Below are 15,922 nucleotides of genomic sequence, written 5' to 3'. Positions count from 1 at the left end.
GAGAGAGGGAGGGTGAGAAACAGAAAGAGAGAGAGAGAGAGAGGGAGGGTGAGAAACAGATACAGAGAGAGAGAGGGGGAGGGTGAGAAACAGAAAGAGAGAGAGAAAGGGGAGGGGAGAAACAGAACGAGAGAGAGAGGGGGTGAGAAACAGAGAGAGAGAGAGAGAGGGTGAAGACAGAAAGAGAGAGAGAGAGGGAGAAACAGAGAGAGAGGGAGGGTGAGAAACAGAGAGAGAGAGGGGGAGGGAGAGAAACATAAAATGAGAGAGAGAGAGAGAGAGAGAGAGAGAGAGAGGGTGAGAAACAGAAAGAGAGAGAGGGGGAGAAACAGAGAGAGTGGAGGGTGAGAAACAGAAAGAGAGAGAGGGTGCGAAACAGAGAGAGAGGGAGGGTGAGAAACAGAGAGAGAGGAAGGGTAGAAACAGAGAGAGAGAGGGAGGGGGAGAAACAGAGAGAAACAGAGAGAGAGGGAGAGAGAGAGAGAGAGAGAGAGAGAGAGAGAGAGAGAGAGAGAGAGAGAGAGAGAGAGAGAGGGAGAGAGAGAGAGGGAGTGGGAGAAACAGAGAGAGAAAGAGAGAGAGAGGGTGAGAAACAGATAAAGAGAGAGGGAGAGAGGGTGAGAAACAGATAAAGAGAGAGAGAGAGAGAGAGAGAGAGAGAGAGAGAGAGAGAGAGAGAGAGAGAGAGAGAGAGAGAGAGAGAGGGAGCGAGAGAGAGAGAGAGAGAGGGAGGGAGAGAGACGGAGAGAGAGAGAGAAAGAGAGGGAGGGTGAGAAACAGAGAGAGAGAGGGAGGGAGGGGAGGGAGGGAGGGAGGGAGGGAGTGAGAAACAGAGAACAGAGAGAGAGAGGAGGGGGAGGAGGAAGAGAGAGCTACAGAGAGAGGTAGCAAGTAAAAACATTCCTACAACTGGAGGAGGTCTGAAGGGAGCTTATGGTAATGAGAGAGAGATCCAGAGTCAGATCTCCTCCCCCTCTCTTCCCTCTCTCTCCTCCCCCCCAAAGGTGGATGGCATTTGTCCCCTCTAGTAATAAACAAATTACACATGAAATCAATTCCCACGTCTCCCTGTAGGGCTCTATCGCCCCTCCTCTCTGCCTGCCTGCCCCATCTTCCTGAGACAAGCTGGGGGAGGTGTGAGGAAAGGGAGTGTGTGTGTGTGTGTGTGTGGTGGGGGGGCTGTCTTGCTGAGATGAACACCTGCCCGGGGGAGTCCTGAACCCTCTCCCCCTCATCCCTCTCTTTTCTCTCTCTCTCTTCTTCCTCTCTCTGACAACTCCTGCTAACTAGGCTCCTTGACCCTGTGAGAGAGCGTGGCTCATCAGATCCAATCCCCAAGCCTGTCAATCACAGGCCTGAAGAAAGAAAGAGCTTTACTCTCACACTAAAGAGGGCAAAGGGAAGAGAGAGAGAGAGAGAGAGAGAGAGAGAGAGAGAGAGAGAGAAAGATACTCAACCACAACACCAGAGTGAAGGGGGGAGGGAGGGAGAAAGGAGGAGCAGAGGGGGAGAGATGGAAAAGGAGCGAGAGAGTAAGTGAAATATTTATTTCAGTGAGAGAGAAGACAGGGAGAACTCAGTAGAGATAAAGTGAGGGAATAGAGAGAGAGAGAGTGCGCAAGAGAGAAGGGGTGTGAACTGATGGCTAATGAGAGTTATAGTGCTGTAAGATAGAGAGGGAACAAGGAGGAGAGGAGAGCGGAGCAGAGGAGAGGAGAGGGGGAGAGACTCACAGTTGGATGTTTTACAGTGAGGTAAGATGGGGCACCGAATGTGGATAAACAGAAAAACAAATATGGTTGGAAATCAAATCATGACTGACATTAAAATGTAATAAACCAAGTGTTTCTACAGAAGGTCAAGAACATTATTTCACAAGAGAAAAGAATGAAATGTTTGAATGAGTAATTCATGTATCAACTTCTACTAAGACAATAATCTATTACACTGAATAAAAGCATTCAGGCATTCAGCACAGAATAGTGCTGTCTACAGTATATTATACTGTATACAGGCCTAAATGAAGGAGCCGAGGTGGTAGTGATTCAGAGCTTTGTAAGAATCAGTAAAATCACAAGCTCCACACTGCACCACCAAACTGAGTCACACAGAGAGAAAACTTCCAACCAGCCTTTTACTCTCCACTTCAACACTTGGAAGGCTGACTGTTCTCGGGTCCAAAGACTGTTCCCAGCTCAGCTCAGACCACCATGAAAGACGGCAGGAAGGAAGGCTGAAAAATTTAACAGAAGGAAATGGGGCCTTTAAAAAACACATCCACACACTGGTGACTCATGCACCATCTACAGGGAATGACCGAGCCAATTCATAATACACTCCTGAGAAGAAATGTATTACAATCTCTATTCACACTGCATATTAGTTTACAAAGAGAGGAAGATGGAGAGAGAGGAGAAAAAGAGGGCGAGAGAGAGGAGAGAATCAAAACAAAGAAGGGAGAGTGCCAAATGAAACACGGCCAGTGGAATCAGGGATTGGTGTTGAGTAGAAACACTGAGAGGAGAGAATCAAAACAAAGAAGGGAGAGTGCCAAATGAAACACGGCCAGTGGGATCAGGGATTGGTGTTGAGTAGAAACACTGAGAGGAGAGAATCAAAACAAAGAGGGAGAGTGCCAAATGAAACACGGCCAGTGGAATCAGGGATTGGTGTTGAGTAGAAACACTGAGAGGAGAGAATCAAAACAAAGAAGGGAGAGTGCCAAATGAAACACGGCCAGTGGAATCAGGGATTGGTGTTGAGTAGAAACACTGAGAGGAGAGAATCAAAACAAAGAGGGAGAGTGCCAAATGAAACACGGCCAGTGGAATCAGGGATTGGTGTTGAGTAGAAACACTGAGAGGAGAGAATCAAAACAAAGAAGGGAGAGTGCCAAATGGAACATGGCCAGTGGAATCAGGGATTGGTGTTGAGTAGAAACACTGAGAGGAGAGAATCAAAACAAAGAAGAGAGAGTGCCAAATGGAACACGGCCAGTGGAATCAGGGATTGGTGTTGAGTAGAAACACTGAGAGGAGAGCATCAAAACAAAGAAGGGAGAGTGCCAAATGGAACACGGCCAGTGGAATCAGGGATTGGTGTTGAGTAGAAACACTGAGAGGAGAGAATCAAAACAAAGAAGGGAGAGTGCCAAATGGAACATGGCCAGTGGAATCAGGGATTGGTGTTGAGTAGAAACACTGAGACGAGAGAATCAAAACAAAGAAGGGAGAGTGCCAAATGAAACACGGCCAGTGGAATCAGGGATTGGTGTTGAGTAGAAACACTGAGAGGAGAGCAAAGCGAGGTTATTTGACAGAAAGCTCTCCATTCCTGAAGGCAGTGCCTCAGGTGATCCTTCTATCCCTCACTCACTCCCTCTCTTCATTCCTTCCTTTCTCCCTCCCCCGGGCACACAGCAGGGGACAGCTTTAAAGCAGTTTGTCTTCCCTCTGAAAACTTTCTCCCAGGTCATTCTGTGAACCCCAAAAACACTGTCAAAGCAAAAACACCAGTTGTTGTCTGTACGATACCGTATATACTGTATGTAGACTATATCAATCAAATTCTATTTGTCACATGCCGAATACAACAGATGTAGAACTTACCATGAAATGGTTACTTACAACCCCTTAACCAACAATGCAGAATTGTTTAAAAAGTAAGAAAATATTTGGTAAAAAAAAGCAGATAGTCTGGGTAGCCATTTGATTAACGGTTTAGCAGTCTGATTGCTAGGGGGTAGAAGCTGTCAAGGAGCCGTTTCGACCTAGACTTGGTGCTCCGGTACCGCTTGCCGTAGTTTATGACTAGGGTTACTGGAGTCTTTGACAATTGAAATGGCATAGAAAATGCAAAATGCTACACTAAAGTACAGAGCTTTACTGTTGTATCTAGTTGATGGTGATGAAACATGTCGACGCTGGTTAAAGGATATAGGAAACTATGACATATATCTTATATCACTCTCATGCACACGCACCCTCACATATAAGGATGGGACTGATACATGTTTGATAGTGTCTTGATGCTGTATTGCTTGTCCTTCATGTTCTAATACTTTACTGTTACCCCTTCCTTGTGTTTTTTGAAAAGAAATAATAAAAAACGGGGGAAAAAAGTAATTTAATAAAGGATATCGGACAGGAAGTCAAAACATACATGACAAACTGCTGGAAGAGGTGTGCTCTGGTGCGTGAAATCTGTGCATTGGTATGTGTGTGTGTGTGGTTGTGTATGGCATATGCAAAGACTCAAGTAACACAATGCTGAGGTATGGAGTCCCTCAGGCAGGTGGCCACTGAGCCGGCATGGCTAAACGTGGTGTGTGTGTCTGTGTGAGTGTGTGTGGCTGAATGTGTGTGAGAGCCACATAAACAGCGGCCTGGCTGCTCTACATAGTGGACCGAAAGGACAGACAGTATACAGTTGAAGTCGGAAGTTTACACTCACCTTAGCCAAATACATTTAAACTCAGTTTTTCACAATTCCTGACATTTAATCCTAGTAAAAAGTCCTTGTCTTAGGTCAGTTAGGATCACCACTTTATTTTAAGAATGTGAAATGTCAGAATAATAGTAGAGAGAATGATGTATTTCAGCTTTTATTTCTTTCATCAAATTTCCAGTGGGTCAGAAGTTTACATACACTCGTTTAGTATTTGGTAGCATTGCCTTTAAATTGTTTAACTTCAGTCAAACATTTCGGGTTGCCTTCCACAAGCTTCCCACAATAAGTTGGGTGAATTTTGGCCCATTCCTCCTGACAGAGCTGGTGTAACTGAGTCAGGTTTGTAGGCCTCCTTGCTCGCACACACGTTTTCAGTTCTGCCCACACATTTTCTATGGGATTGAGGTCAGGGCTTTGTGATGCCACTCCAATACCTTGACCTTGTTTTCTTTAAGCCATTTTGCCACAACTTTGGAAGTATGCTTGGGGTCATTGTCCATTTGGAAGACCCATTTTACAACCAAGCTTTAACTTCCTGACTGATGTCTTGAGATGTTGCTTCAATATGTCCAAATAATTTTCTATCCTCATGATGCAATCTATTTTGTGAAGTGCACCAGTCCCTCCTGCAGCAAAGCACCCCCACAACATGATACTGCCACCCCCGTGCTTCAAGGTTGAGATGGTGTTCTTCGTCTTGCAAGCCTCCCCCTTTTTCCTCCAAACATAACGATGGTCATTATGGCCAAACAGTTCTATTTTTGTTTCATCAGACCAGAGGATATTTCACCAAAAAGTACGATCTTTGTCCCCATGTGCAGTTGCAAACCGTAGTCTGGCTTTTTTATGGCGATTTTGGAGCGGTGGCTTCTTCATTGCTGAGCGACCTTTCAAGTTACGTCGATATAGGACTCGTTTTACTCTGGATATAGATACTTTTGTAACTGTTTCCTCCAGCATCTTCACAAGGTCCTTTGCTGTTGTTCTGGGATTGATTTGCACTTTTCACACCAAAGTACGTTGATCTCTAGGAGACAGTCTCCTTCCTGAGCAGTATGACGGCTGTGTGGTCCCATGGTGTTTATACTTGCGTACTATTGTTTGTACAGATGAACGTGGTACCTTCAGGCATTTGGAAATTGTTCCCAAGGATGAACCAGACTTGTGGAGGTCTACAATTTGTTGTCTGAGGTCTTGGCTGATTTCTTTTGATTTTCCCATGATGTCAAACAGAGGCACAGAGTTTGAAGGTAGGACTTGAAATACATCCACAGGTACACCTCCAATTGACTCAAATGATGTCAATTAGCCTATCAGAAGCTTCCTTAGCCATGCCATTATTTTCTGGAATTTTCCAAGCTGTTTAAAGGAACAGTCAACTTAGTGTATGTAAACGTCTGACCCACTGGAATTGTGATACAGTGAATAATAAGTTAAATATTCTGTCTGTAAACAATTGTTGGAAAAATTACTTGTGTCATGCACAAAATAGATATCCTAACCGACTTGCCAAAACTATAGTTTGTTAACAAGAAATTTGTGGGGTGGTTGAAAAACGAGTTTTAATGACGCCAACCTAGCACGCGTGTGCTATCGTGCATACATTTATTTTGCCCCAAACGCGATCACGACACGCAGGTTAAAATATCAAAACAAACTCTGAACCAATGACATTAATTTGGGGACAGGTCGAAAAGCATTAAACATGTATGGCAATTTAGCTAGTTAGCTTGCACTTGCTAGCTAATTTGTCCTATTTAGCTAGCTTGCTGTTGCCAGCTAATTTGTCCTGGGATATAAACATTGAGTTGTTATTTTACCTGAAATGCACAAGGTCCTCTACTCCGACAATTAATCCACACATAAAACGGCCAACCAAATCGTTTCTAGTCATCTCTCCTCCTTCCAGGCCTTTTCATCTTTGAACTTATATGGTGATCGGCATCTAAACGTTCATAGTATTACCACCATTGTCTTATACGTGGGTATAACCAGTGAGGAAAGGGCACGTGGGTACCTGCTTCTATAAACCAATGAGGAGATGGGAGAGGCAGGACTTTCAGCGCGATCTGCGGCAGAAATAGAAAGGAGTTCTATTTTAGCCCTTGGCATCGCAGACGCTCGTTGGCGATCACGAGCAGTGTGGGTGCAATAATTGAATAACATGGATTTCTACATTTATTTTGCAACGCTCGCGCACGTGACGTGTCCGGTCTGGTCAGCATGTAAACTTCCAACTGTAGCTTCAGTGCGCTTGTGGGTCTTATTGTGATGCTGAGGGCCCATAGTGTCCTCTTTCTGACCCAGAGCTGCTTTCTCTGTCTGTCTGACTCTCACATGTCTGTCTGTCTGGCTGGCTGCTGACAGGTACTGCTACATCAGGTACTGCTCATCTTCTCACTGCACAGACGTGAAAACACAGCTAAAATCAACGTTGTGGAGGCCTATGCAGCGCTTGTTTTCACCAGTCATTCTCTGTGACACCAGGAAAGAAGATGAGGAAAGGAGATGAGGAGAGGAGCTGACTGTAGACTATTACCTCTGAGCCAACGGAACGGTGCAATATGAAACTGACGTTTGCGAGGCTGATTGCAAGAAGTACAAACTCAGTGGAAGTCATCCTAAAGGTGGTCGAAAATAACTTCAAAGTGAACTTCATGGTCATCGTGAGGATTGATGGTACAGAGAGAGCCATTGCAAAGGCAAGGTACAATGTTGCATCAGCCATTCCCCTGAATAATGCACACTCATGAATAAACATACAGTATAGCTCTGAAGTACACTTCTATAACTGTCCATGTACAGCCTGTGAGGCCTGTTTTTTTCCTCCCTCTCTCTCTCTCTTTCTATTTTGCGCTCATCCTCTGTTTCTCTCTCTCTCTCGCTCTCATTCTTTCTCACTCTCACTCTCCTGCCTTCCCCCTTCAAACAGTACACATGTCTATCATGTACAGTATGTCTCTATTTCTTTGCTTGCTCCCTCTCTTTCTAAATCAAATCAAATTGTATTGGTCGAGTACACATATTTTGCAGATGTTATTGCAGTGCAGTAACACCTAACAATACAAAACAACACACACAAATCCCAAAAATGTAAATAAAGGAATTAAGAAGTATAGAAATATTAGAACGATCAATGTCAGAGTCCGGAATATAAATATATATGTATATGGTGTGTATAGACATTATGGACAGTATATGAATAGAAAAGGTGTGTACAGCAGTAGTTATATAGGATGAGCCTTGACTAGAATACAGTATATACATATGAAGTGGGTAAAACAGTATGTAAACATTATTCAAGTGACCAGTGTTCAATGACTCTACTCTTGTTACCCCCTCTTCACCATCCCACCTTCCTCCATCTTGTCTTCCTCTCTTTTCCCCTCACTATCTCTCTCTATATCTCATCCTCTCCTTCTCTCTGTCTCTTGCTCTCTCTCTCCAGTCTGAAGATAGTACAGACAGCTGTGATTCTGAGGTGTGTCAGTCTCGCTGGTCTTGATTCAGTTCTATAACAGACAGGTAGTGGGCTGTGTGAAAGCAGCCATCTAGACAACACAAAGACTGTCTACTGGGAATTAACCCCTCGGAAGAATACACCCTGCCCGTCTGCCTCTCTGTGTCTGTCTGTCTGGCTGCACTACCTCTTATAAATAATACAACACTTCCCCCAGGTCCTCGTAGACTCTTCTATCCTCCACACCACATTCTCCCCTCCTCTTCCTCCTCCTCTTCTTCTTCTCACCTTTCAGAAATCTTCACTGGAATACCAGACATTCATGTTTGTGTTTGTGTTTGTGTGTGTGTGTGTGTGTGTGTGTGTGTGTGTGTGTGTGTGTGTGTGTGTGTGTGTGTGTGCGCGTGTGGATTAGTCTGCGATCACTGGGGCTCTGTCAGTCTGTCAGGCAGTGGGATCGGCAGGGACAAAGAGGATAATTTCAATAAGAATACTGCAGCTGAGAGGACAGAGCTCTCCCAGTGGGGTGACTTCCACTCTCAGCTCTTACACACACACACACGCATGAACGCATGCACAAACGCACGCACGGACATACACACACATTCACACGCACACATCCACTGTAGGAGGATATGGGATGAAATTGTCTGAAATAGAGGGAAGAGGAGATAGATACATAGTCCAGTTTGGTGTGTAAAACTACTGTGTTTGGTGTATGTACCCTATGGCCCTATGTGTGTGTATGTGTGTGTGTGTGTGTCTGTGTGTGTGTGTATGAGTAGGTGTGTGGTTGTCATCCTCTCCAGTCAGTCTTCACCGAACGATCCCCATCCCTAAACCCATGCACCTGTCCCTGCACCTGTCTGTGTGTAACTGCAGGTTTAATCCTGTGAGTGGGGCCCTGGAGTGGCGCTTAAGTTAGGCCCTGGCCCCTTCACCATCATTATCCCCTCCGTCTGGCCCCCAGATCTCTCATTACATGCAAATACAGCCTCTTTATGTGCCTGGTGAATAGGGAACCCCCTCTCTGCTGAACAGGACCCCCTCCTTCCCCAGTCAGAGCTGAAGATAACCCACCAGCCATTACACAGGATCCCCTGCTACACTTTACTATACCATATCATGACCACTTCAGCTTTAGGATCCTTTGAGAACTGTTAGTGATCAGAAGGCAGCTGGTTTTTGTTGGTGGTATGGTATTCGCAAAACACCAGTCTCAACATCAACAGCGAAGAGGCGACTCCGGGATGTTGGCCTTCTAGGCAGAGTTGCAAAGAAAAAGACATATCTCAGACTGGCCAATAAAAATAAAAGATTATGATGGGAAAAAGAACACAGACACTGGACAGCGGAACTCTGCCTAGAAGGCCAGCATCCCGGGGTGGCCGCTTAACTGTTGACGTTAAGACTGATGTTTTGCGGGTACTATTTAACGAAGCTGCCAGTTGAGGATTTGTGAGGCATCTGTTTCTCAAACTAGACACTCTAATGTACTTGTCCTCTTGCTCAGTTGTACACCGGGGTCTCCCACTCCTCTTTCTATTCTGGTTAGTTTGCTCTGTTCTGTGAAGGGAGTAGTACACAGCGTTATACGAGATCTTGAGTTTTTTAGAAATGTATTATTCAGAACAAGAATAGACTGACGAGTTTCAGAAGAAAGGTCTTTGTTTCTGGCCATTTTGAGCCTGTAATCGAACCCACAAATGCAGATGCTCCAGATACTCAACTAGTCGAAAGAAAGACGGTTTTATTGCTTCTTTAATCAGAACAACGGGTTTCAGCTATATTAACATAATTGCAAAAGGTTTTTCTAATGATCAATTAGCCTTTTAAAATTATAAACTTGGATTAGCTAACACAATGTATCACAGGAGTGATGGTTGCTGATAATGTCCTCTGTACGACTATGTAGATATTCCATTAAAAAAATCAGCCGTTTCCAGCTACAATAGTCATTTACAACATTAATAATGGCTACACTGTATTCCTGATCAATTTGATGTTATTTTAATGGACAAAAAATTTGCTTTTCTTTAAAAAACAAGGACATTTCTAAGTGACCCCAAACTTTTGAATGGTAGAGTAGTATATGTTTGTGTATGTGTATTTCTTTTTTATTTCACCTTTATTTAACCAGGTTGGCCAGTTGAGAACAAGTTCTCATTTACAACTGCGACCTGGCCAAGATAAAGCAAGTAGAGATACTGGTGTGCAAAAGAGCAGAAAAACAAATATGGGGATGAGGTAGGTAATTGGTTGCGCTGTGTACAGCTGCAGCGATCGGTAAGCTGCTCTGACAGCTGATGCTTAAAGTTAGTGAGGCAGATATAAGTCTCCAACTTCAGTGATTTTTGCAATTCGTTCCAGTCAACGGCAGCAGAGAACTGGAAGGAAAGGCGGCCAAAGGAAGTGTTGGCTTTGGGGATGACCAGTGAAATACACCTGCTGGAGCGTGTGCTACGGGTGGGTGTTGCTATGGTGACCAGTGAGCTGAGATAAGGTGGGGCTATACCTAGCAAAGACTTATAGATGACCTGGAGCCAGTGGGTCAGGCAACGAATATGTAGCGAGGGCCAGCCAATGAGAGCAGTGGTGGGTAGTATATGGGGCTTTGGTGACAAAACAGATGGCACTGTGATAGACTGCATTCAATTTGCTGAGTAGAGTGTTGGAGGCTATTTTATAAATGACATCGCCGAAGTCAAGGATCGGTAGGATAGTCCGTTTTACAAGGGTGTGTTTGGCAGCATGAGTGAAGGAGGCTTTGTTGCAAAATAGGTTCTAGATTTAATTTTGGATTGGAGATGCTTAATGTGAGTCTGGAAGGAGAGTTTACATTCTAGCCAGACACTTAGAATATGTGGACAACTATAAATACCTAAGTCAGAATCGTCCAGAGTAGTGATGCTTGTCGGGCAGGCGGTTGTGGGCAGCGATCAGTTGAAGAGCATGCATTTAATTTTATTAGCATTTAATGTATGTGTGTGTGTGTATGTGTGTGTGTGTATGTGCGTGCGTGCGTGCGTGCGTGCGTGTGTGTACATACCTGGCTAGCTGTGGGGCAGTCTGCCCCGGTCAGTGTTTGCTGCTGGACGGTCCTTTAGCATGGCTGGAGCTGGTCCTGGTACACACCTGTATACTGTCACCTGACTCCACCTGCAGCTTGACATTTGGTACCGTGAAGATAGTAGCCACTGGGGTAGGAGAGTGAGAGAGAGAGAGAGAGTTGAGTGAGAGAGAAAGAGAGAGAGAGAGACAAAAGAGAGTAAGGGAGAAAGAGTGAGAGAATGTGATTTATCAGTCATTAAAGCCAACCTCATAGTTTCCTCTTAGAGTCAAAGGATTACAGATTGAGTCAAAATACTCTGAAATGAAGAGAGTTTATCTCTTTAAGGCTTATTCGAGAGTTGCAGGACACACTATCACTGAACTGAGTTATAAAAACACCATTCTCTCTCACATCCTTTATTTCCTTTCCGTGAGATATCAGAGTCTGTAATACTCCGAGATATCAGAGTCCGTAATACTAAGAGATATCAGAATCTGTAATGCTAAGAGATATCAGAGTCCGTAGCACTGTGAGATATCAGAGTCCGTAATACTAAGAGATATCAGAGTCTGTAATGCGCCGAGATATCAGAGTCCGTAATACTAAGAGATATCAGAGTCTGTAATACTAAGCGATATCAGAGTCTGTAATGCTCCGAGATATCAGAGTCCGTAATATTAAGCGATATCAGAGTCTGTAATGCTCCGAGATATCAGAGTCTGTAATACTAAGCGATATCAGAGTCTGTAATGCTCCGAGATATCAGAGTCTGTAATACTAAGCGATATCAGAGTCTGTAATGCTCCGAGATATCAGAGTCCATGATACAGAGAGATATCAGAGTCCGTAATACTAAGAGATATCAGAGTCTGTAATACTAAGCGATATCAGAGTCTGTAATGCTCCGAGATATCAGAGTCCGTAATACTAAGAGATATCAGAGTCTGTAATACTAAGCGATATCAGAGTCTGTAATGCTCCGAGATATCAGAGTCCATAATACTAAGAGATATCAGAGTCTGTAATACTAAGCGATATCAGAGTCTGTAATGCTCCGAGATATCAGAGTCCGTAATACTAAGAGATATCAGAGTCTGTAATACTAAGCGATATCAGAGTATGTAATACTAAGAGATATCATAGTCCGTAATACTAAGAGATATCAGAGTCTGTAATACTAAGAGATATCAGAGTCCGTAATACTGAGAGATATCAGAGTCTGTAATACTAAGAGATATCAGAGTCCATAATACTAAGAGATATCAGAGTCTGTAATACTAAGCGATATCAGAGTCTGTAATGCTAAGAGATATCAGAGTCTGTAATGCTCCGAGATATCAGAGTCCATAATACTAAGAGATATCAGAGTCTGTAATACTAAGCGATATCAGAGTCTGTAATGCTAAGAGATATCAGAGTCTGTAATGCTCCGAGATATCAGAGTCCATAATACTAAGAGATATCAGAGTCTGTAATGCTAAGAGATATCAGAGTCTGTAATGCTCCGAGATATCAGAGTCCATAATGCTAAGAGATATCAGAGTCTGTAATACTAAGCGATATCAGAGTCTGTAATGCTCCGAGATATCAGAGTCCGTAATACTAAGAGATATCAGAGTCCATAATACTAAGCGATATCAGAGTCTGTAATGCTCCGAGATATCAGAGTCTGTAATACTAAGAGATATCAGAGTCCGTAATACTGTGAGATATCAGAGTCCGTAATACTGAGAGATATCAGAGTCCGTAATACTGAGATATATCAGAGTCCGTAATACTGCGAGATATCAGAGTCCGTAATACTGTGAGATATCAGAGTCCGTAATACTAAGAGATATCAGAGTCTGTAATGCGCCGAGATATCAGAGTCCGTAATACTAAGAGATATCAGTGTCTGTAATACTAAGCGATATCAGAGTCTGTAATGCTCCGAGATATCAGAGTCCATAATACTAAGAGATATCAGAGTCTGTAATGCTCCGAGATATCAGAGTCCGTAATACTAAGCGATATCAGAGTCTGTAATGCTCCGAGATATCAGAGTCCATAATACTAAGAGATATCAGAGTCTGTAATGCTCCGAGATATCAGAGTCCGTAATACTAAGCAATATCAGAGTCTGTAATGCTCCGAGATATCAGAGTCCGTAATACTGAGAGATATCAGAGTCCGTAATACTGAGAGATATCAGAGTCCGCAATACTGAGAGATATCAGAGTCCGTAATACTGTGAGATATCAGAGTCCGTAATACTGCGAGATATCTGAGTGCGTAATACTGTGAGATATCAGAGTCCGTAATACTGCGAGATATTAGAGTCCGTAATACAGCGAGATATCAGAGTCTGTAATACTGCGAGATATCAGAGTCCGTAATACTGTGAGATATCAGAGTCCGTAATACTGCGAGATACTAGAGTCCGTAATACAGCGAGATATCAGAGTCTGTAATACAGCGAGATATCAGATTCTGTAATACAGCGAGATATCAGTCTGTAATGCTCTGAGATATCAGAGTGCGTAATACAGCTAGATATCCGACTACGTAATACAGCGAGATATCAGAGTCCGTAATACAGCAAGATATCTGAGTGCGTAATACAGCGAGATATCTGAGTGCGTAATACAGCGAGATATCAGAGTCTGTAATAGAGCAAGATATCTGAGTGCGTAATACAGCGAGATATCTGAGTGCGTAATACAGCGAGATATCTGAGTGCGTAATACAGCGAGATATCAGAGTCGGTAATAGAGCAAGATATCAGAGTCCGTAATACAGCAAGATATCTGAGTGCGTAATACAGCGAGATATCGGAGTGCGTAATACAGCGAGATATCAGAGTCTGTAATAGAGCAAGATATCTGAGTGCGTAATACAGCGAGATATCTGAGTCCGTAATAGAGCAAGATATCCGAGTGCGTAATAGAGCGAGATATCTGAGTCCGTAATAGAGCAAGATATCAGAGTCCGTAATACAGCGAGATATCTGAGTGCGTAATACAGCGAGATATCTGAGTGCGTAATACAGCGAGATATCTGAGTGCATAATACAGCGAGATATCTGAGTGCGTAATACAGCGAGATATCTGAGTGCGTAATACAGCGAGATATCTGAGTGCGTAATACAGCGAGATATCAGAGTCGGTAATAGAGCAAGATATCAGAGTCCGTAATACAGCAAGATATCTGAGTGCGTAATACAGCGAGATATCTGAGTGCGTAATACAGCGAGATATCAGAGTCTGTAATACTGTGAGATATCAGAGTCCGTAATACTAAGAGATATCAGAGTCTGTAATGCGCCGAGATATATGAGTCCGTAATACTAAGAGATATCAGTGTCTGTAATACTAAGCGATATCAGAGTCTGTAATGCTCCGAGATATCAGAGTCCATAATACTAAGAGATATCAGAGTCTGTAATGCTCCGAGATATCAGAGTCCGTAATACTAAGCGATATGAGAGTCTGTAATGCTCCGAGATATCAGAGTCCGTAATACTAAGCAATATCAGAGTCTGTAATGCTCCGAGATATCAGAGTCCATAATACTGAGAGATATCAGAGTCCGTAATACTGAGAGATATCAGAGTCCGTAATACTGAGAGATATCAGAGTCCGTAATACTGTGAGATATCAGAGTCCGTAATACTGCGAGATATTAGAGTACGTAATACAGCGAGATATCAGAGTCTGTAATACTGCGAGATATCAGAGTCCGTAATACTGTGAGATATCAGAGTCCGTAATACTGCGAGATACTAGAGTCCGTAATACAGCGAGATATCAGAGTCTGTAATACAGCGAGATATCAGATTCTGTAATACAGCGAGATATCAGTCTGTAATGCTCTGAGATATCAGAGTGCGTAATACAGCTAGATATCCGACTACGTAATACAGCGAGATATCAGAGTCCGTAATACAGCGAGATATCTGAGTGCGTAATACAGCGAGATATCTGAGTGCGTAATACAGCGAGATATCAGAGTCCGTAATACAGCGAGATATCTGAGTGCGTAATACAGCGAGATATCAGAGTCTGTAATAGAGCAAGATATCTGAGTGCGTAATACAGCGAGATATCTGAGTGCGTAATACAGCGAGATATCTGAGTGCGTAATACAGCGAGATATCAGAGTCGGTAATAGTGCAAGATATCAGAGTCCGTAATACAGCAAGATATCTGAGTGCGTAATACAGCGAGATATCTGAGTGCGTAATACAGCGAGATATCAGAGTCTGTAATAGAGCAAGATATCTGAGTGCGTAATACAGCGAGATATCTGAGTCCGTAATAGAGCAAGATATCCGAGTGCGTAATAGAGCGAGATATCTGAGTCCGTAATAGAGCAAGATATCAGAGTCCGTAATACAGCGAGATATCTGAGTGCGTAATACAGCGAGATATCTGAGTGCGTAATACAGCGAGATATCAGAGTCCGTAATAGAGCAAGATATCTGAGTGCGTAATACAGCGAGATATCAGAGTCCGTAATAGAGCAAGATATCCGAGTGCGTAATACAGCGAGATATCAGAGTCCGTAATACTGAGAGATATCAGAGTCCGTAATACTGAGAGATATCAGAGTCCGTAATACTGCGAGATATCAGAGTCCGTAATACTGCGAGATATTAGAGTCCGTAATACAGCGAGATATCAGAGTCTGTAATACTGCGAGATATCAGAGTCCGTAATACTGTGAGATATCAGAGTCCGTAATACTGCGAGATACTAGAGTCCGTAATACAGCGAGATATCAGAGTCTGTAATACAGCGAGATATCAGATTCTGTAATACAGCGAGATATCAGTCTGTAATGCTCCGAGATATCAGAGTGCGTAATACAGCTAGATATCCGACTACGTAATACAGCGAGATATCAGAGTCCGTAATACAGCGAGATATCTGAGTGCGTAATACAGCGAGATATCTGAGTGCGTAATACAGCGAGATATCTGA

The 15,922-nt window shown here is 43.3% G+C and overlaps 1 protein-coding gene across 2 annotated transcripts in view; it reads right to left on the bottom strand.

Moving 5' to 3' along the window:
- LOC115142176 (cyclin-dependent kinase 14) overlaps positions 1-15,922 on the bottom strand; it is a 315,071-nt gene that overhangs the window by 85,877 nt on the left and 213,272 nt on the right. For both annotated transcript variants that reach the window (XM_065028009.1, XM_065028010.1), the window contains one exon: positions 10,959-11,106. In XM_065028009.1, coding sequence (XP_064884081.1) covers positions 10,988-11,106 — 119 coding nt within the window. In that variant the 3' untranslated portion in view covers positions 10,959-10,987. The remainder of the gene's footprint in view (positions 1-10,958; positions 11,107-15,922) is intronic.

This window comes from Oncorhynchus nerka, linkage group LG14, assembly GCF_034236695.1.
Source record: "Oncorhynchus nerka isolate Pitt River linkage group LG14, Oner_Uvic_2.0, whole genome shotgun sequence".
Taxonomy (NCBI): Eukaryota; Metazoa; Chordata; class Actinopteri; order Salmoniformes; family Salmonidae; genus Oncorhynchus; species Oncorhynchus nerka.
This window is presented reverse-complemented; position numbering and strand designations above follow the sequence as displayed.